This window comes from Sphaeramia orbicularis, chromosome 14 (genome assembly GCF_902148855.1).
Source record: "Sphaeramia orbicularis chromosome 14, fSphaOr1.1, whole genome shotgun sequence".
Classification (NCBI taxonomy): domain Eukaryota; kingdom Metazoa; phylum Chordata; class Actinopteri; order Kurtiformes; family Apogonidae; genus Sphaeramia; species Sphaeramia orbicularis.
The window spans coordinates 55,751,085-55,772,607 of record NC_043970.1 but is presented as its reverse complement, the minus strand read 5'-3'; the positions used below and the strand labels follow the sequence as shown (position 1 = coordinate 55,772,607).

General features: G+C 44.5%; 1 protein-coding gene across 1 annotated transcript in view; it reads left to right on the top strand.

The window, feature by feature from the left end:
• ncor1 (nuclear receptor corepressor 1) overlaps positions 1-21,523 on the top strand; it is a 61,169-nt gene that overhangs the window by 2,180 nt on the left and 37,466 nt on the right. The window contains exons 2-8 of the mRNA XM_030155046.1: positions 329-419; positions 704-882; positions 961-1,015; positions 1,335-1,436; positions 9,069-9,199; positions 11,212-11,507; positions 12,596-12,661. Coding sequence (XP_030010906.1) covers positions 329-419; positions 704-882; positions 961-1,015; positions 1,335-1,436; positions 9,069-9,199; positions 11,212-11,507; positions 12,596-12,661 — 920 coding nt within the window. The remainder of the gene's footprint in view (positions 1-328; positions 420-703; positions 883-960; positions 1,016-1,334; positions 1,437-9,068; positions 9,200-11,211; positions 11,508-12,595; positions 12,662-21,523) is intronic.

Sequence of the window (21,523 nt, the reverse complement as noted above, 5' to 3'; positions counted from 1 at the left end):
AAAAAAAATGTATGTAATTCCAATTCAAACTAAATGTGTAATTACTGAGTTAAAGCTGAAGCAGAGCAGCTGTTTGACATATGATGGAATCCTCAGGGTTCTGTTGAAGGCCCAGTTCTGAACCAGGTCTGAATATTAGTTTAATGTATTTGTATGTGACTGGAGGTTCTGATGTCCGTAGAAGAACCAGTGAGTTCACATCCTTCGTTCCTGATGGACTCCTGTCTGAGCCTTTGAATGTGTTCCTTGCCTTTTTTCCAACAGTCAAATGAATGTGAAATATTAAAGCGGTTCAATGTGTGTGGAACCTGCTCCTGTTTGTGTGCAGAGTCGGACAGAGGGGGACGGGCCTGTCTGCCACCATCGCCAGGAGCGAGCACGAGATTTCAGAGATCATCGACGGTCTGTCCGAGCAGGAGGTGAGTCTGACCCAACCCATGAGCAAGGCACTGACCCAACCCATGAGCAAGACACTGACCCATGAGCAAGGCACTGACCCAACCACAGAACCAGACACTGGTCCAGTAGGAGCTGGACAGGGACGGGGTCATGTGGACGGTGTGGGCGGAGTCTGTAGAAATGGCACAGGCTGAGGACTGACTCCACATTAACCCTTTAATGTTGAAGTGTCTGTCGGTAGTTTGTGGTCAGTCTGCGGTCAGTCTGCGGTCACTCAGCTGTGCTCTCCTCTCCTCGTCCTCAGAATAATGAGAAGCAGATGCGCCAGCTGTCCGTCATCCCTCCTATGATGTACGACTCGGAGCAGCGCAGGGTGAAGTTCATCAACATGAACGGGCTGATGGACGACCCCATGAAGGTCTACAAGTCCAGACAGTTTATGAACGTGTGGACCGAGCACGAGAAGGAGATCTTCAAGGAGAAGTAGGTGCACGTACAGCGCTGCTCTGAAGTCCGGTCGGAGTCGTACCCCCAACCCTAACAGCTGCTCTCTGTTCACAGGTTCGTCCAACACCCCAAGAACTTCGGTCTGATCGCCTCCTATTTGGAGAGAAAGGTAAACACACACTTCTACTGTCGCTGTGTTCTGTCAGAACAGACACAGCACCTGTCTGATATATGGAATACAGGTAATCTATTACAACATAAGAAAACTATAGGTAATCTATTACAACAGGTACAATCAAATACAACGGTAGGTAGTTAAACATGAGTTAGAGATGATAACAGGAAGTGTGATTGTACGTCACTCCGTCTGTCTGTAACTGTAAATAAACCTAATAATGGACTGAAGCAGGGTTTATGGATGGTCCTGTTTCTGCAGGGACAGTGAATGCATCATGACTGAACATGTGTTTCTGTTATGTGCGTTTCAGTGTGTGGCAGACTGTGTCCTCTATTACTATCTGACCAAGAAGAACCACAACTATAAGACACTGGTGAGAAGAAACTACGGACGCAGACGGAGAGGAAACCAGGTGAGAGAGAGAAAGAGAGAGAGAGAGAGAGAGACTCTGTCAGTTCATCGAAAGATGATGTGACACTGGTGTGTTCAGTGTCCAGTGATGATGTCATATGTGGGGTCAGTGTTTGACCCTGTGAGTCTTGGTGGTCATGTGACCTGAATACCTCCGTCCACACTAATGCAGATGAAGAACTGATCCTTTATCTGTTGGCTCGTCTATGTGAGGTAGTGTGCATGTTGCACCAATAGATGGCGCTATTACACCGCAGTTTCATCTTAAACTCCCGTTTCAGTTGTGCTTTTTCGGTCCTTCTGTTTTGCCGTAGGGTTGGTACCGGTAGTTTAGGGCGCCATGTTTTCTCTAGTACGCTGTGCCACCCTACAGGTGAGCTACATTATTTGCATTGACTGTTTAAAACTAGTGCTGGGCAGCGAATAAAATTTTTAATCGCATGGATTTCTGTGAATAATCACGATTAATCGCATAGTTATATGGGGGGGGGGGTTGTTGCCTCCATCAACAGTGTGTATTTCCTTTCAGTGATATTTCAGACTGCAGTACTCCGCTGATAAAAATAATTGCACATGTCAGTTCTTCCAAACACCTGTGTGTCCCCCCCCCCCCCCCATCTGAAGACAGAAGACATTTCAAATGAAAATGTCCATGGAACAGACCTCTACTGTTACACATGTTTATGTCCACACATGTTTATTTACACTTGTGAGTGATTGATTGTCTTAGTCCCACTAATCAGTACTAATACTAATAAGCCCAATAATATGTGATGTTCAGTTGTTCAAAGTAAACAAAGGGGGCCCTCTAGTGGTGGGAATAAGTGTCACTAACGTATGTTTTGTCCTTGCGGTGTTCCCGTAGTCAGTTAAGACATAAGAAGGAACTAACAGACACGTTTCTTTCACTCTGTTTGTATGGACAGGTAAACGTTTGTCTGTGAGTATTTTATGTTCAGTTGTTGTCAGAGTGAATAGTATCAAATATCTCTGATGTGAACCTTTGTTGCTGGATAAAAAGACGTTGTAAATCCTAAGTTAATCAATAAATGCTAATCGTTAGCGTGTCTATGGATTTTCCCATTCAAGTTAGCATCGAGTGTAGCGATCTTTTTCCCATTCATTTAAATGTATACTGTAATGCCATGTAAATGTACTAAGGCAGGGCTGTCAAACTCATTTTGGTTCAGTTCCATATTCAGCCCAATTTGATCTCCAGCAGGCCAGACCAGTAAAGTAATGACTTAATAACCTATAAATAATGACAAATCCAAGTTTTTCTTTTTGTTTTAGTACAAAAAAAACTATTAAATTATAAAAATATTTACATATTACAAAAAAATGTGAATAACCTAAAAACAGAACAGAAAATTCATTTGAAAAATTAGTGCAATTTGAACACTATTCTGCCTGGACTTCTTATTTCTACATGTGCATTTCCACACAGTGTTCCATAAACATTTGGGAACAGGCAGAATATTGTTCAACTGTTGGAGTTTGAACTAAAATGTGAACAGTTTCTCCAATATTCCATCTGTTCTTCTGAACACAACTGCAGATCCCAGTGGATCCATAAATGCACCAAACATTTAGGAACAGACAGAATATTGTTACAATTGCCCATTTCAGGTTGTTCGTCTTTATTTTTATGTATGTATTTGCATTTTATTCTAAAAGAATACTTTTGTAAATGCAAGTATTTTCAGTGTAATGTGATTTTTTTTTTTTTTTTTCACTTAAATTTTTTCAACATAATTTTTCACAACGAAAGTTTGCAGTTGTCATTCTTTCTGGTTTATTGTGTTGTTCTGTTTGCTGTAGATCTCATTGGTCCGTATGTGGAACCTGAACCAAAAGGATTTGGACAACCTGGACTGTTCAGGTTCATGTTTGCACTTTCATCCTGTAGGGCCGCAATGGAACCTTTAGTGGGTCAGATTTGGCCCCCAGGACGCATGTTTGACACCTGTGTACTAAGGCAGTGAACAGAACTCAGACATATTTTGTTTGAATGTGTCAGTTTTACAGTGAGTCTACAGGAACAGGTTTGGACAGAAGTTTTGGGCATCCGGCTTTTCTTGGTAAACCTGTTGTCTATCTGCAGCTAATGGTACATGCACACAAGCGGAAGAATAGGAGTTAGAATTAAACAGCATTAACGGGAGATTTTAAAAAAAAAAAAAATGTCGGCATTATTCAATGAATGCGTTAATGCGGTAATAATGCGTTAACTTGCCCAGCCCTAATTAAAACATAAAGTTATCAAAGATTTTGGCACTTCTTTTGAATTATTTCATAAGTTGAAGTGCAAGAGAATTTATATCTGAATAATTGTGGAGGGTCAGAGGTGGACGTTTGGGTCCTTTAAGGGTCAAAGGTGGACGTTTGGGTCTTTAAGGGTTAAAGGTGGACGTTTGGGTCCTTTAAGGGTCAAAGGTGGACGTTTGGGTCTTTAAGGGTTAAAGGTGGACGTTTGGGTCTTTAAGGGTTAAAGGTGGACGTTTGGGTCTTTAAGGGTTAAAGGTGGACGTTTGGGTCCTTTAAGGGTCAAAGGTGGACGTTTGGGTCTTTAAGGGTTAAAGGTGGACGTTTGGGTCCTTTAAGGGTCAAAGGTGGACGTTTGGGTCTTTAAGGGTTAAAGGTAGACGTTTGGGTCTGTAAGGGTTAAAGGTGGACGTTTGGGTGTTTAAGAGTTAAAGGTGGACGTTTGGGTCTGTAAGGGTTAAAGGTGGACGTTTGGGTCTTTAAGGGTTAAAGGTGGACGTTTGGGCCTGTAAGGGTTAAAGGTGGACGTTTGGGTCTTTAAGGGTTAGAGGTGGACATTTGGGTCTTTAAGGGTTAAAGGTGGACGTTTGGGTCTGTAAGGGTTAAAGGTGGACGTTTGGGTCTGTAAGGGTTAAAGGTGGACGTTTGGGTCTGTAAGGGTTAAAGGTGGACGTTTGGGTCTTTAAGGGTTAAAGGTGGACGTTTGGGTCTTTAAGGGTTAAAGGTGGACGTTTGGGTCTTTAAGGGTTAAAGGTGGACATTTGGGTCTGTAAGGGTTAAAGGTGGACGTTTGGGTCTGTAAGGGTTAAAGGTGGACATTTGGGTCCTTTAAGGGTCAAAGGTGGACGTTTGGGTCTTTAAGGGTTAAAGGTGGACGTTTGGGTCCTTTAAGGGTCAAAGGTGGACGTTTGGGTCCTTTAAGGGTCAAAGGTGGACGTTTGGGTCTTTAAGGGTTAAAGGTGGACATTTGGGTCCTTTAAGGGTCAAAGGTGGACGTTTGGGTCTTTAAGGGTTAAAGGTGGACGTTTGGGTCCTTTAAGGGTCAAAGGTGGACGTTTGGGTCTTTAAGGGTTAAAGGTGGACGTTTGGGTCTGTAAGGGTTAAAGGTGGACGTTTGGGTCTTTAAGGGTTAAAGGTGGACGTTTGGGTCCTTTAAGGGTTAAAGGTGGACGTTTGGGTCTTTAAGGGTTAGAGGTGGACGTTTGGGTCTTTAAGGGTTAAAGGTGGACGTTTGGGTCTTTAAGGGTTAAAGGTGGACGTTTGGGTCTTTAAGGGTTAAAGGTGGACGTTTGGGTCTGTAAGGGTTAGAGGTGGACGTTTGGGTCTTTAAGGGTTAAAGGTGGACGTTTGGGTCTTTAAGGGTTAAAGGTGGACATTTGGGTCTGTAAGGGTTTAAAGGTGGACGTTTGGGTCTGTAAGAGTTAAAGGTGGACGTTTGGCTCTTTAAGGGTTAAAAGTGGACGTTTGGTCTGTAAGGGTTAAAGGTGGACGTTTGGGTCTTTAAGGGTTAAAGGTGGACGTTTGGGTCTTTAAGGGTTAAAGGTAGACGTTTGGGTCTGTAAGGGTTAAAGGTGGACGTTTGGGTCTTTAAGGGTTAAAGGTGGACGTTTGGGTCAGTCAGGGTTAAAGGTGGACGTTTGGGTCTGTAAGGGTTAAAGGTGGACGTTTGGGTCTTTAAGGGTTAAAGGTAGACGTTTGGGTCTGTAAGGGTTAAAGGTGGACGTTTGGGTCTGTAAGGGTTAAAGGTGGACGTTTGGGTCTGTAAGGGTTAAAGGTGGACGTTTGGGTCTGTAAGGGTTAAAGGTGGACGTTTGGGTCTTTAAGGGTTAAAGGTGGACGTTTGGGTCTGCAAAGGGTTAAAGGTGGACGTTTGGGTCTGTAAGGGTTAAAGGTGGACGTTTGGGTCTGTAAGGGTTAAAGGTGGACGTTTGGGTCTGTAAGGGTTAAAGGAGGACGTTTGGGTCTGTAAGGGTTAAAGGTGGACGTTTGGGTCTTTAAGGGTTAAAGGAGGACGTTTGGGTCTTTAAGGGTTAAAGGTGGACGTTTGGGTCTGTAAGGGTTAAAGGTGGACGTTTGGGTCTGTAAGGGTTAAAGGTGGACGTTTGGGTGTTTAAGGGTTAAAGGTGGACGTTTGGGTGTTTAAGGGTTAAAGGTGGACGTTTGGGTCTGTAAGGGTTAAAGGTGGACGTTTGGGTTTTTAAGGGTTAAAGGTGGACATTTGGGTCTGTAAGGGTTAAAGGTGGACGTTTGGGTCTGTAAGGGTTAAAGGTGGACGTTTGGGTCTTTAAGGGTTAAAGGTGGACGTTTGGGTCTGTAAGGGTTAAAGGTGGACGTTTAGGTCTGTAAGGGTTAAAGGTGGACGTTTGGGTCTGTAAGGGTTAAAGGTGGACGTTTGGGTCTGTAAGGGTTAAAGGTGGACGTTTGGGTCTTTAAGGGTTAAAGGTGGACGTTTGGGTCTTTACGGGTTAAAGGTGGACGTTTGGGTCTTTAAGGGTTAAAGGTGGACGTTGGGGTCTGTAAGGGTTAAAGGTGGACGTTTGGGTCTGTAAGGGTTAAAGGTGGACGTTTAGGTCTGTAAGGGTTAAAGGTGGACGTTTGGGTCTTTAAGGGTTAAAGGTGGACGTTTGGGTCTTTAAGGGTTAAAGGTGGACGTTTGGGTCTGTAAGGGTTAAAGGTGGACGTTTGGGTCTGTAAGGGTTAAAGGTGGACGTTTGGGTCTGTGAGGGTTTGTCTGTCTGTGTGTTTTTTTTTTTTTTTTTCATTTTCTCTCTTCTCTATTCTGGAGCGTACACTACAGACCCCACCCCCCTCCCTCAGACTCTGACTTGGTACAGTCCGTCCCTCTGCCCCGCCCCCTGCTCCCCGTGCCGCTGCTGTGTCTGCCAATCACAGCTCGGCGCTGCTGGATTACCTCGGCTGACCCCTCACAGATTAGTGCGTGCATGTCAGATGGACAATTCTTCTGGCGGCTTAAGCGTCCCGATGACACGCTTTCCCGGAATATGTGCGGCGCTGCCGTGGCCCAGCAGCCCTTCTAAGGAGCTCTGCTGTGGCGCCATCCTGCCCCTCGCCCGCTACCGTTACCGTTACCGCCACGGCAGCCCCCCCACAGGGTCCTCGCACACTTACACCACCCGCCCACCGGTTTGTATGAGCAGCAGATGAGCGCGCAGGTACGCCACCGATTAAAACCACCGTTTATGGCACTGTAGGCCCTGGTCCTGGTCCTGGTTTATGTGGTCCTGGTGCTGGTTTATGTGGTCCTGGTTTATGTGGTCCTGTTTTGCTGTCATCTCCGTACTGAACCTACATTTGGATTTGAGGCTTCAGATTCATCTATTTTAAGTGTGTTTAATGTGGGCTGTGTGCAGGCGTAGATTCCTGACCTGAGGTTCTAAGTAAAGGTGTGTCTGTTTGAGGTTCCAGGTAAAGGTGCATCTGTTTGAGGTTCCAGGTAAAGGTGCATCTGTTTGAGGTTCCAGGTAAAGGTGCATCTGTTTGAGGTTCCAGGTAGAGGTTCCAGGTAAAGGTGCATCTGTTTGAGGTTCCAGGTAAAGGTGCATCTGTTTGAGGTTCCAGGTAGAGGTTCCAGGTAAAGGTGCTTCTGTTTGAGGTTCCAGGTAAAGGTGTGTCTGTTTGAGGTTCCAGGTAAAGGTTCCAGGTAAAGGTGCATCTGTTTGAGGTTCCAGGTAGAGGTTCCAGGTAAAGGTGTGTCTGTTTGGGTTCTAGGCAAAGGTGTCTGTTTGGGTTCCAGATAAAGGTGCATCTGTTTGGGTTCCAGGTAAAGGTTCCAGGTAAAGGCGCGTCTGTTTGGGTTCCAGGTAAAGGTGTGTCATTTTGGGTTCCAGGTAAAGGTTCGTCTGTTTGGGTTGCAGGTGAAGGTGCGTCTGTTTGGGTTCCAGGTAAAGGTGTGTCTGTTTAGGTACTCCAGAGTCCTTTACTGCTGTTTCCAGAGTCGTTTCCAGAGTTATTTACTATTGTTTCCAGTCGTTTACTGTCATTTCCTAGTTCAATTACTGTAATTTCTAGAGTCGTTTACTGCTGTTTCCAGAGTTGTTTCCAGAGTCTTTTCCAGATTCAATTACTGTCATTTCTAGAGTCGTTTACTGCTGTTTCCAGAGTTGTTTCCAGAGTCTTTTCCAGATTCAATTACTGTCATTTCCAGAGTCATTTGCTGCTGTTTCCACAGTCGTTTACTGTCATTTCCAGAGTCATTTCCAGAGTCGTTTGTTGCCGTTTCCAGAGTCGTTTACTGTCGTTTCCAGAGTCGTTTACTGTCGTTTCCTGCTGTTTCCAGAGTCATTTCCTGCTGTTTCCAGAGTCGTTTCCTGCTGATTCCAGAGTCATTTCCTGCTGTTTCCAGAGTCGTTTGTTGCCGTTTCCAGAGTCGTTTGTTGCCGTTTCCAGAGTCGTTTACTGTCGTTTCCAGAGTCGTTTACTTTCGTTTCCTGCTGTTTCCAGAGTCATGTACTGCTGTTTCCAGTCGTTTCCAGAGTCGTTTCTTGCTGTGTCCAGAGTCGTTTCCAGAGTCATTTACTGCTGTTTCGAGTCATGTAGTGCTGTTTCCAGAATCCTTTCCAGAGTCATTTACTGCTGTTTCCAGAGTTGTTTACTGTCGTTTCCAGAGTCGTTTGTTGCTGTTTCCAGAGTCGTTTGTTGCTGTTTCCAGTCGTTTACTGTCGTTTCCAGTCGTTTGTTGCTGTTTCCAGAGTCCTTCTTCCAGCCCTTCTTCTGTCTGTTTAGGGGGAGGGAGGGGGGGCGCTAGCATTCGTCTTTCACAGCTAATGAGTAGAGGCTGAACGCCACTTTGTCACAAAGACCCTCTTCCTCTTCTTCCTCCTCTTCCTCCTCCTCCTTCTCCTCTTCCTCCTCCTCTGCTTCCTCCTGGATGTGAAAGAAGTTCATCAATCTGGGTTTTGTACATGTTCTTCACATCCTTCGGAACCAGGACCAGGACCAGACTGGTTCTGGTTCTGGTTCCAGAGCGTTGGTGGAACAGGCAGTAGAATCCTTCTGTGGTTGTCCACGCCACAGCAGCGTAAAGATGGACCGCCTTTGAACTTTGTTTTAAACATTTCATGATGCGTTTACTGTCGTCATTCACTGTTTTCTGAATATCTGTTTGTGTTGTTGGTGTTTGGGTCGTGCACAGACTTCAGTCAAAACAACTGGACTTCTATTAACGTTGGTGTAACCCAGGCTTTATTTGGATGGAGGTGATGGTGTTGGAGGTTCAACAGGTTCTGCAGGTTCTGGAAGAACACAGCCTATGTTTGTTCTCTGACTACGTTTAGTACCTCAGTGAGTCAACTATCAGCCTTTTCAGGGACTAATCATTCTAATTGTTTTCCTTTTTTTTCCTCTCCAGCAAATCCCACGTCCCTCACATGAAGACAAGTCAGACGAGAAGAACGAAGAGGACAAAACTGAAAAGTCCGATAAAAAAGAGGACGAGGAAAAGAAGGACGAGGAAGAGAAAGATGAGAAGGAGGAGTCCAGGTCAGTGTTGGTTAGGGATGCAAATTATCTATTAATCCATTCATCATTAGTTGGTTGACCTTATCGATCGATTAATGATTAATTGATAAGCGGCGATTTTTCTGAGAACCTGGATTTCTCTGTCGATCAGATCTATAAAAATAAAAGCTAAATATTGTTTTTATACTTCATTGAAAAACATGTCATATTCCTGAATGACTGATTTATTGAAGCACTGGATACAGAACAGACAGTGACATGTATGGAGTAGAAGGAAAGAAATTCCACAGAGAAACTATATATATATATATATATATATATATATACATACATACATATAAATATATATATATAATGTTTTTATTATTATTTCAAATTATACATTTACACAAACATGCACTCACACATAAGGAACCACACTGACACAACATATACAAATTATACAACAAACCTTCAAACCTATTAAACCCCCCAAAAAAGAAGAAAATATCCAAAAACAAACAACAAAAAAACACAACAACAACAAAAACACAATAAAAAATGTTATCAACTCCTCTTTGCAATACTCATAATTCTGCAGAGAAATTCAGTCAAATAAAGTAATCTGAGGAGCGGCAGTTTAGAAGAAATGGGCATTTCTGACTTTGCATCACTGACATAATGAAGCCAGTTTTCAGCAGAGATGCCCCCCCCCACTATTTTGGCGTGGCCACCGGGGTGACTGCGGGTCAGAGAACATCAGATCTACTAAGGTTTATGTGTATTACAACTAATTATACTTGCAAAAAATAGTATAAACTGATTTAGTAACAGTGACACAAAGGGTTGTGTCTTTCAAAGGTGGAAAATGGTGTCTGCATCCAATTAGTACATTTGACACAGTGAATATGAGCGTGTGGTGGGGCGTACTGTATGTGTTTGGGTTGGGGGGCGTACTGTATGGGGTTGGGTTGGGGGGGTACTGTATGGGGTTGGGGGGTACTGTATTTGTCTGGGTTGGGGGGGTGTACTGTATGTGTTTGGGTTGGGAGGGCGTACTGTACGTGTTTGGGTTGGGGGCGTACTGTACGTGTTTGGGTTGGGAGGGCGTACTGTACGTGTTTGGGTTGGGGGGTGTACTGTATGTGTTTGGGTTGGGGGGGTACTGTATTTGTCTGGGTTGGGGGGGTGTACTGTATGTGTTTGGGTTCGGAGGGCGTACTGTACGTGTTTGGGTTGGGGGGCGTACTGTACGTGTTTGGGTTGGGAGGGCGTACTGTATGTGTTTGGGTTGGGGGGTGTACTGTATGTGTTTGGGTTGGGGGTGTACTGTACGTGTTTGGGTTGGGAGGGTGTACTGTACGTGTTTGGGTTGGGGGGTGTACTGTATGTGTTTGGGTTGGGGGGTGTACTGTATGTGTTTGGGTTGGGGGGGTACTGTATTTGTCTGGGTTGGGGGGGTGTACTGTATGTGTTTGGGTTGGGGGTGTGTACTGTATTTGTCTGGGTTGTGGGGGGTGTACTGTATGTGTTTGGGTTGGGGGGGCGTACTGTATGGGGTTGGGTTGGAGGGCGTACTGTATGTGTTTGGGTTGGGGGGGCGTACTGTATGTGTTTGGGTTGGGGGGTGTACTGTATGTGTTTGGGTTGGGGGGGTACTGTATGGGGTTGGGGGGTACTGTATTTGTCTGGGTTGGGGGGGTGTACTGTATGTGTTTGGGTTGGGAGGGCGTACTGTATTTGTCTGGGTTGGGGGGGCGTACTGTACGTGTTTGGGTTGGGGGGCGTACTGTACGTGTTTGGGTTGGGGGGGGCGTACTGTACGTGTTTGGGTTGGGGGGCGTACTGTACTTGTTTGGGTTGGGGGGGGTGTACTGTACGTGTTTGGGTTGGGGGGCTCAAAGGCACATACTTGTGGACGAACGGACACAGTCTTCCGTGATGTGTTCAGGCGCAGATTCCAGACGGGGCCCGTCACCACTGAGTCCGAAGGGAACAGATATTTGCTGCGGTTGCGCCTTTTGAAGCTCTGTTTTCTTTTTCCAAACGCACAGGGACATCGGCAAGGACAAAGACAAATGTGACGGCGGGGAGGACGACGACGGAAAGGAGCAAAACACGCCGCGTGGCAGGAAGACCGCCAACAGCCAAGGCCGCCGTAAAGGAAGGATTACCACGCGCTCTATGGCCAACGAGGCCGCGTCCGTGGCGTCCGAGGAGGCCCCGCCCCCCGCCCCCGAGCCTCCGCTGGTGGACCCTCCCCAGCTCCCCAAAGCCGACCCTGCGCAGAAGGGCCTGAAGGAGCCCACCAAGCCCCAGACGCCGCTGGGCTCCATGGACGCCAGTAAAGGTGATGGACACTGTTTGTGTTTGGACCTGGACTGGGTTTCAGCGTCAAACGAAGGTGTTCTGGTGTCGCTTGGGTAGTTCCGGAGGGTAAAAAGGCTGAAGAGTAGTTATCTGCCCCATCCTACCCACCTGACCCAATGCCAAAGAAGTTCAGGAAGGTGCTAGGTTAGGGTTTGGTCACAGCCCCCCCCCATTCTGTGTCCACTGTTTGGTTTGTTCATGGGATTAATGAGCACCTCAGCGAGGCCTTCACTGTCACGTGGAGAATGTGGGAGAAAGGAGTGTGTGTGTGTGTGGGGGGGGGGGGGGTAGGAGCTGCCTAAACACTGGGAATTGATTTCAGCTTTGGGGGGGGGGGGTTGTGTGTGTGTGTGTGGGGGGGTGCATAGCTTCCTGTTAATGTCAAGGGTCCATGTGGTTCTATATTAGTCCAAATGTTGACACAGTGTCAGTGGGTTCCATGGAGCAGAGTGGGCCAGAGGTCACTGGATACCACCCACCAGGGTTCTGTGAATCAGGGGGGCGGGGCGGGGCAGGCACATGACACACTGAGCACTGGGGTTCTGTGAATCTGGGGGGGGGGGTGTCTGTGTATGTGTGTGCGTCTGTATTTGTGTGTCTGTGTTAAACCCACGGGTTAACCGTTAACTTCAGTGTTTACGTCAGGCTGTGGTTCAGCTGCAGTCGTGTTGTGTTCAGGGTCCACGCTGGTGTACGGGCTGTGTGTGTATTTGTGTGTGTGTGCGTTCGTCTCCGTCCAAGGCCGTTTCCCACACATGGAGGCTCGGTCTCAGCTCCTCCGGCGCTCCTCCCCGTCTGGCGCTACATCAGCTGACCAAGCCCCGCCCCCTGTGGATTAGAGGGGGGAGGGGCCGGTGGTGTGTTCAGGGAGTGTAAGTGAGGGAGCAGGTCTGTGCAGCCTGTGAATGTAAACAGATTATTAGATTAGTGTCCATGAAGAAGGAGAGGGCAGAACACAGGACGTCTGCCCGGCGCTGCTCTGTCTGCGGGTTCTAAAGGCCGTCGGCCCGGTTCCGGTCCTGCTCGGTTCTGATGGATCCGTCTGTGTCTTATCTGTCTGTGTTTTAGCTGGTTCCGCTGAAACCGGAGAAACTTCTCGCTGGACCGAGGAGGAGATGGAGATCGCCAAAAAAGGTAGTGTTTGTGTGCGTTTTTTTCTTCCTCTTCTCTGCTGCTTTTCCCTTCGTTCTCTTCACTCATGTTTGTTCTGTTGTGAACATGTGACCCTGTTCCACATCTGTTCTGGAATGTTCCCCCTGTCTTCTGTTCTGTGTAAATGAAAAGGGTGGATCATGTGGTTCCACCTCTGGAGGGTTAGGGTTAGGAACAGAGCCCTGATAAGGGTGGAACCAGGATTCAGGAACGCTATGGAAAAGGAACACCTGTGGTTCCAACGGGGGGCGGGGGGGCCATTTGGAGGACAGACTGATGACGTGTGTGACACCCACACTGGAGGGGGGCGGGGTTAAAAATGAGTGTGGGCCGAGTACAGTAAACAAACATATCAACACCACCAGACAGATGTGGAACTGTGGACACGCCCACATCCACCAGACAGGTGTGGAACTGTGGACACGCCCACATCCACCAGACAGATGTGGAACTGTGGACACGCCCACATCCACCAGACAGGTGTGGAACTGTGGACACGCCCACATCCACCAGACAGGTGTGGAACTGTGGACACGCCCACATCCACCAGACAGATGTGGAACTGTGGACACGCCCACATCCACCAGACAGGTGTGGAACTGTGGACACGCCCACATCCACCAGACGTTTTCTCTGTAGAGGTTCACCTGTGTTCTGGTTTCTTTGTAGTTTCTTCTGTATTCTGGTTTCTTTGTAGGTTCCTCTGAGTTCTGGTTTGTCTGTAGGTTCTCCTGTGTTCTGTTTTTTCTGTAGGTTCTCCTTTGTTCTGGTTTCTCTGTAGAAGTTCTCCTGTGTTCTGGTTTCTCTGTAGAGGTTCTTCTGTATTCTGGTTTCTCTGTAGGTTCTCCTATGTTCTGGTTTTTCTGTAGGTTCTTCTGTGTTCTGGTTTCTCTGTAGGTTCTTCTGTGTTCTGGTTTCTCTGTAGGTTCTTCTGTGTTCTAGTTTCTCTGTAGGTTCTTCTGTGTTCTGGTTTCTCTGTAGGTTCTCCTGTGTTCTGGTTTCTCTGTAGAGGTTCTCCTGTGTTGTGGTTTCTCTGTAGGTTCTTCTGTGTTCTGGTTTCTCTGTAGAGGTTCTCCTGTGTTCTGGTTTCTCTGTAGGTTCTGTGTTCTGGTTTCTCTGTAGGTTCTCCTGTGTTCTGGTTTCTCTGTAGGTTCTCCTGTGTTCTGGTTTCTCTGTAGGTTCTTCTGTGTTCTGGTTTCTCTGTAGAGGTTCTCCTGTGTTCTGGTTTCTCTGTAGGTTCTCCTGTGTTCTGGTTTCTCTGTAGAGGTTCTCCTGTGTTCTGGTTTCTCTGTAGGTTCTTCTGTGTTCTGGTTTCTCTGTAGGTTCTGTGTTCTGGTTTCTCTGTAGGTTCTTCTGTGTTCTGGTTTCTCTGTAGAGGTTCTCCTGTGTTCTGGTTTCTCTGTAGGTTCTTCTGTGTTCTGGTTTCTCTGTAGAGGTTCTCCTGTGTTCTGGTTTCTCTGTAGGTTCTTCTGTATTCTGGTTTCTCTGTAGGTTCTTCTGTATTCTGGTTTCTCTGTAGGTTCTTCTGTGTTCTGGTTTCTCTGTAGGTTCTTCTGTGTTCTCCAGTGTTCATTAGGCCAGAGCCGAGGAAAGCCGGTGCAGGGCCTATTGAGTCTGCAGTGGGCGCATGGGGACAAAATCGCCAGTGACGCGGTCGCCTTTCGCCACTGTCGCCACTCTCACACATATTCACATTCACAGCACTGAGACAGACATGTGGGGGAGCTTGAGAGCTTTCAAATAAGGCCAAATATGTGGTTGCCACAGAAACGGCTATATTGTTCTTGCTCAGATTCTAATTTTTTTTCTCCTGCTCTTTGAGCTCAATTTTGACCCTCTGAACATTTTACGAAAACTCACCAAATTTGGCCTAAAATTCAGAAGTGCGAGAAATTGAATTTACATATAGGTTTCGTAGAGGTCGGTAAAGAAATGTTGCGGCAGCGCCCCCTTGAAAAGTGGAAATGCATTGCGCCAATGGGAGCTTGTCCAACATCAAGTTTGTCGTAGAGCCACGAAAATCGGTACACAGATTGATCATGAGGAGACAAACAAAAAATATTATTATGGCCACGCCCCTAAACCAACCCTTAGTCGGCCATATTGGATTGAAATTTCCAAAATGCTGAGTCAGCGTTTTCGCTGACGTATTTTAACTATCTCCTACTAAGCCATTTGGCCGAATGAGCTCAAAATCGGTGTACAGTATCTAGAGAAGTGGGACATCAAAAGTTATCCAAATTTTTTGAATCGGTGTCACCGTTTTTGTGCGACGAGGTTACAAACTTTGCGAAGTTTTTTCGAAAATTTGCCATCACAAAAATTGCTTCAGCTCAAACGTACGAACACCGATTTGGCTGAAATTTGGCTCAGAAGTCTATCTCCCAGGCCTACACCCATTTATTGAAAGAAATTGACATTTCGCACTATAGCGCCCCCTACAAATGTACATTTACAAAAATGACATCAGTTCGGACATACGAACACCGATTTGGCTCAAATTTGACTCAGACATCTGTCTCCCAGGCCTACACCTATTTGTCAAAAGGAACTGAAATTTTGCACTACAGCGCCCCCTACAAAATTTTTTTTAATATATATATTTTTAGGGGGCCAAGCCCGCGGGGACTGGGGGACGCGTATGCCAGCATACGCGTTCCACAGTTCCAGCGGTGCTGTGGAACCCTATTGTTTTTGTACGGATTTTTATTATTCATTATCATCATCAATATTTTTTATTTTTCTCCCGCTAAAACTGTTACTGCAGCCTAAACCGTACATGGTATAGCGGTGCAATTTGGAGGGTTGGTCCAGACCCCTGCAGGGACCTCAGACGCAAAAATGTGCATATATCCACCACTAGGGGGCGCTATAATCAAGGATAACATGTTTTGGTCTATAACTCCCACACTGTATGTCGCACATTCAAAAACCTTATATCCTCGGATTCCCTGAATAGTACTGAATCAAGTGAGCTAGGCCACGCCCATTTCCGCCATGACTTTTCCCCCCCGCAAAATCACAAAAACTGGCAAACCTACTTTTTCGAACTCCGACTTGGGAGTTTGTCCGATCTGCATGAATTTTGGCACATACACTCTTCTAATGGATCTGACCCAAAGTTATTACAAGAATTTTGTTTGGTTAAAAAATGTGCAAATTATTAACGAACAAATTTCTGTAGCTAGCTGAAAAAATGCAAAGTGTAACATATCTCACTCAAAGTAAATGCTATCAAAACCAGATCTTAGATCCTTAGTTGTCATGTGACTGTGAGGGTATGAGCTGAATTTGGTGAATGTTGGCCACTAGGGGGCGCTGCAAATATTGAAAATTTATATCTCCTAAACGGCTGCACCGATTTCTACGAAATTTGGTGGGTATGATGAAGGGCCCCTCCTGAGGCCATATATTGAAGGTGGGTGTGGCTGAACAATGTGGGCGTGGCTTATTACAACTTAAACAACAAACATTTCCTACAGCTGAACTGTTCTGCTGAGGGCTGTGAAATTTCTATGGACCCTATAGAATAGGACACAGATCTACCAGAGCAAAAACTGTGGATGTGCTCCACTAGGTGGCGCTATAACAGACAAATACGCGTTTTTGCCTCTAACTTCCACATTTTAAATGACACATTCATAAACTTTACATCTTTGTATTCCTTGGATAGAGATGAGTCTTCTGACATAGGCCACGCCCACTTCCACTGCATATTTGTCTTTCTAATTTGCTACATATTGAAAAAATACTTTTTTGAACTCCTAATAGGGTTTAAGCCCCATTGGCTTCAAATTTTGTACATACAATCTCCAGAGGCTTCTGATCTAAAGTTATGACAATTAGCTTGCTGCTGTAAAAAATATACTAGTTATGAATGAACAAATTTTTTTGCTAGCTAAAAAAAAAATATCGTTGCATATCTTTGTCAAAATAAATGCTATCAACATCAAACTTAAGAGACTTGTTTTAGACGTCAACCAGAGGCTCTGTACCAAATTTGGTACAAATCGGACAATAGGGGGCGCTATAAACAGCGAAATATCAAGTTAAAAAAAACTTGGTCCGATTCACACGAAATTCGATGAACATGATGGGGGGTCACTCCTGAGACCAGCTGTAAAGTTTAGTAATGATTGGTCAACGTGAGTGTAATCTATTCCAACTAATCCCAGTCCTACACATTCCTCCTTCCACTCTACTGGTGCATTTGTCCCATTCCAGTGAATACAGCGGCTCAGACGGTGGAATACTAACTCCAACTGTAAACCCTTATGAACGGGGCCCAGCCTCCACCAGCTCAGCCCCAGACCCACGTCCTTCGGGGACGACTTCCGTGGGCTCTGTGGGGCCTGGGGTCCGAGTGGGCGGGGAGGCTTGGCCCCCGTTCATAACTGCTCGCAGTTCTAGTTTTTATTAAAATTGCTTCAGTTCAGACATATGAACACCGATTTGGCTCAAATTTGACTCAGACATCTATCTCTCAGGCCTACACCCATTTATCAGAAAAATTTGAAATTCGGTGCCATAGCGCCCCCTACAATTTTACCTTTGCGAAAATTACTTCACATTAGACTAGGGCTGCTCGATTATAGAAAAAAAAATAATCACGATTATTTTAGCAATAATTGAAATCATGATTATTAAAAATTATTATTTGTTAACCTTAAAGTTCTTTATTTTTTTCTCGCAAAATAATGTAAAATATCCTCTTTAAACATAAATAAAGCTTTTAACCATTAAAACAAAGTATGTTCACTTTTGTACGAAACAAAAAAATCTTTGAATGCAAATAAGTGTACTGTAAATTCAAGTTTGTTTCCTTTTATAAATAAATAGTGCACTGGAATTAAACTGCTATAGACTTGCCATAGAACTGAAGCAATTAAAAAAAAAAAAAAAAAAACACGTAAAGTGCAAATTATAAATTCAAGTATGTTCAATGTAGTATGAAACATAGTAAATTCAGTGGTGTGCCGTGAGGTTTCAGTTCAGGCCTTCTGTATACATCAGCCATCTAGAATACATACGTTAGGGTTAGACGGGGTAGGTTAATACGGGAGTTACAGCATAAAGAGATTCAGAAACTGAAGATTGCATTGCAGACGAAGTTGTTTTTATGTGTTTTAGTTTTTCATAAGATTATGATAAAGGTGGCGGTGGTTAAACTTTAGATGGTTACAAAGGTTTGTTGTGTTACCAGTCGGTGCGGACACAACTACGAAACACTTTTTGCACGTGATGCGTTTTTGCTCTTCATCAAACCCAAAGTGATTCCATACAATTGAATCTGACTTGCCTTTTTTGTTTACCAAGCACTTCTGCTGTGATTCTCCTGCCGTTTTTCCAGACCGCTGGTCCAACTGTCCTCTTGGGGTGGACCTGCCGGCTAGCAGGCAGCAGTAGCTTAGAGGGGGGCGGGGCAGAGCAGCTCATGGTAGTTTGCGTGCGCGTGAATTAAAACAACTCAAAATTAATCATCGTTTTTTTCTCGATTACATAATTTTTGTAATCGTTGCGTCTAATAATCGAAATCGTAATTGAATTTCGATTAATTGCACTGCCCTACGTTAGACATACAAACACCCATTTGGCTCAAATTTGAAGTTTTTTCAAAAATTTACCAACACAAAATTTGCTTCAGCTTAGATATACAAACACCGATGTGGCTGAAATTTGACTCAGACGTCTATCTCCAAGGCCTACACCCATTTATTGAAAGAAATTGAAATTTCGCACTATAGCGCCCCCTACAACTGTACATTTACAAAAATGACATCAGTTCGGAGATACGAACACCGATTTGGCTCAAATTTGACTCAGACATCTGTCTCCCAGGCCTACATGTACTTGTCAAAAGAAACTGAAATTTTGCACTACAGCGCCCCCTAAAAATTTTTAAAATATTTTTTTATTAAAATTGCTTCAGTTCGGACATACGAACACCAATTTGGCTCAAATTTGACTCAGACGTCTATCTCCCAGGCCTACACCCATTTATAAGAAAAATTTGATGTTCGGTGCCATAGCGCCCCCTACAATTTTACCTTTACGAAAATTACTTCACGTTAGACATGCGAACACCAATTTGGCTCAAATTTTAATCAGTTGTCAGTCTCCCAGGCCTACACCCATTTATCAAAAGAATTTGCCACTTCACTCAGTAGCACCCCCTACAAATTTACCTTCACGAAAATTGAATTAATTCAGACATACGAACACCGATTTGGCTCAAATTTGACTCAGTGGTACATCTCGCAGGCTGACACCCATTCAACGGAAGAAATTAAATTTTAGCTGCATAGCGCCCCCTACAGATTTACTTATACAAAAATTTCTTGAACATACGAACAAAGATCTGCCTCAAATTTGAATCATTTGTCAATCTCCAAGGCCTTCACCCATTCATCAGAAGACATTGAAATTTGGTGCTAGAGCGCCACCTGCTGAACGATGGACATATTTCTACTGGATGTGCCCTGGGCGAGGGCCTTTAGATGCCGCTTGCGGCTTTAATTTTTTTTTGTTTATTTTTCTTTCTACTGCGCTTTGAGCTCAAATTTGACCCCCTAAACCTTTACGAAAACTCACCAAATTTTGCCCAAAATTCAGAAATGTGCAAAATTGAATTTACATATAAGTTTCGTAGATGTCGGTAAAGAAATGTTGCGGCAGCGCCTCCTTGAAAAGTGGAAATGCATTACGCCAATGGGAGCATGTTCAATGTAAAGTTTGTCGTACAGCCACGAAAATCGGTACACAGATTCATCATGAGGAGACAAACAAAAAATATTATTATGGCCATGCCCCAAAACCAACCCTTAGTCGGCCATATTGGATTGAAATTTCCAAAATGCTGAGTCAGCGTTTTCGCTGACGTTGTATTTGAACTATCTCCTCCTTGGCCGTTTGGCCAAATGAGCTCAAAATCGGTGTACAGTATCTAGAGAAGTGGGGCATCAAAAGTTAGCCGAATTTTGGGGATTGGTGTGACCGTTTTTGTGTGACGACATCGCAAACTTTGCGAAGTTTCTTCGGTAATTTACCATTACAAAAATTGCTTCAGCTCAGACATACGAACACCAATTTAGCTCAAATTTGACTCAGACGTCCATCTCCCAGGCCTACACCCATTTATTAAAAGAAATTGAAATTTCGCACTATAGCGCCCCCTACAAATGTACATTTACATAAATGACATCAGTTCGGACATACGAACACTGATTTGGCTCAAATTTGACTCAGACATCTGTCTCCCAGGCCTACACCTATTTGTCAAAAGAAACTGAAATTTTGCGCTACAGCGCCCCCTACAAGTTTTTAAAAAAAAAAATTTATTAAAATTGCTTCAGTTCAGACATACGAATACCAATTTGGCTCAAATTTGACTCAGACGTCTATCTCTCAGGCTTACACCCATTTGTCAGAAAAATTTGAAATTTGGCGCTATAGCACCCCCTACAATTTTACCTTTACGAAAATTACTTCACTTCAGACATACGAACACCAATTTGGCTCAAATTTGAATCCGTTGTCAATCTCCCAGGCCTACACCCATTTATCAAAAGAAGTTGCCATTTCGCTCAGTAGCGCCCCCTACAAATTTACCTTTACGAAAACTGCATCAATTCGGACATATAAACACCAATTTGGCTGAAATTTGACTCAGACATCTGTCTCCCAGGCCTACACCTATTTGTCAAAAGAAATTGAAATTTCACACTACAGTGCCCCCTACAAGTTTTTTTTTGTTTTTTTACATTTTTACATTTTTTTTTAATTAAAATTGCTTCAGTTCAGACATACGAACACCGATTTGGCTCAAATTTGATTCAGACATCTATCTCCCAGACCTACACTGATTTATCAGAAAAATTTTAAATTTGGCGCTATAGCGCCCCCTACAACTTTACCTTTACGATAATTGCTTCAGTTTGGACATACGAACACCAATTTGACTCAAATTTGAATCAGTTGTCAATCTCCCAGGCCAACACCCATTTATCAAAAGAAATTGCCATTTCGCTCAGTAGCGCCCCCTACAAATTTACCTTCACGAAAATTGCATCAATTCGGACGTATAAACACCAGTTTGGCTGAAATTTGACTCAGACATCTGTCTCCCAGGCCTACACCTACGCCTTTCGCCACTGTCGCCACTCTCACACATATTCACATTCACGGCACTGAGACAGACATGTGGGGGAGCTCGACAGCTTTAAAATAAGGCCATATGTGGTTGCCATAGAAACGGCTATTATTGTTCTTGCTCAGATTCTGATTTTTCTCCTGCTCTTTGAGCTCAATTTTGACCCTCTGAACATTTACAAAAACTCACCAAATTTGGCCTAAAATTCAGAAGTGCGAGAAATTGAATTTACATATAGGTTTCGTAGATGTCAGTAAAGAAATGTTGCGGCAGCGCCCCCTTGAAAAGTGGAAATGCATTGCGCCAATGGGAGCTCATCCAACATAAAGTTTGTCGTAGAGCCACAAAAATCAGTACACAGATTGATCATGAGGAGACAAACAAAAAATACTATTATGGCCACGCCCCTAAACCAACCCTTAGTCGGCCATATTGGATTGAAATTTCCAAAATGCTGAGTCAGCGTTTTCGCTGACGTTGTATTTTAACTATCTCCTACTAAGCCGTTTGGCCAAATGAGCTCAAAATCAGTGTACAGTATCCAGAGAAGTGGGACATCAAAAGTTAGCCGAATTTTTTGAATCGACATCACCGTTTTTGTGTGACGAGGTTGCAAACTTTGCGAAGTTTTTTCAAAAATTTACCATCACAAAAATTGCTTCAGCTCAGACGTACGAACACCGATTTGTCTGAAA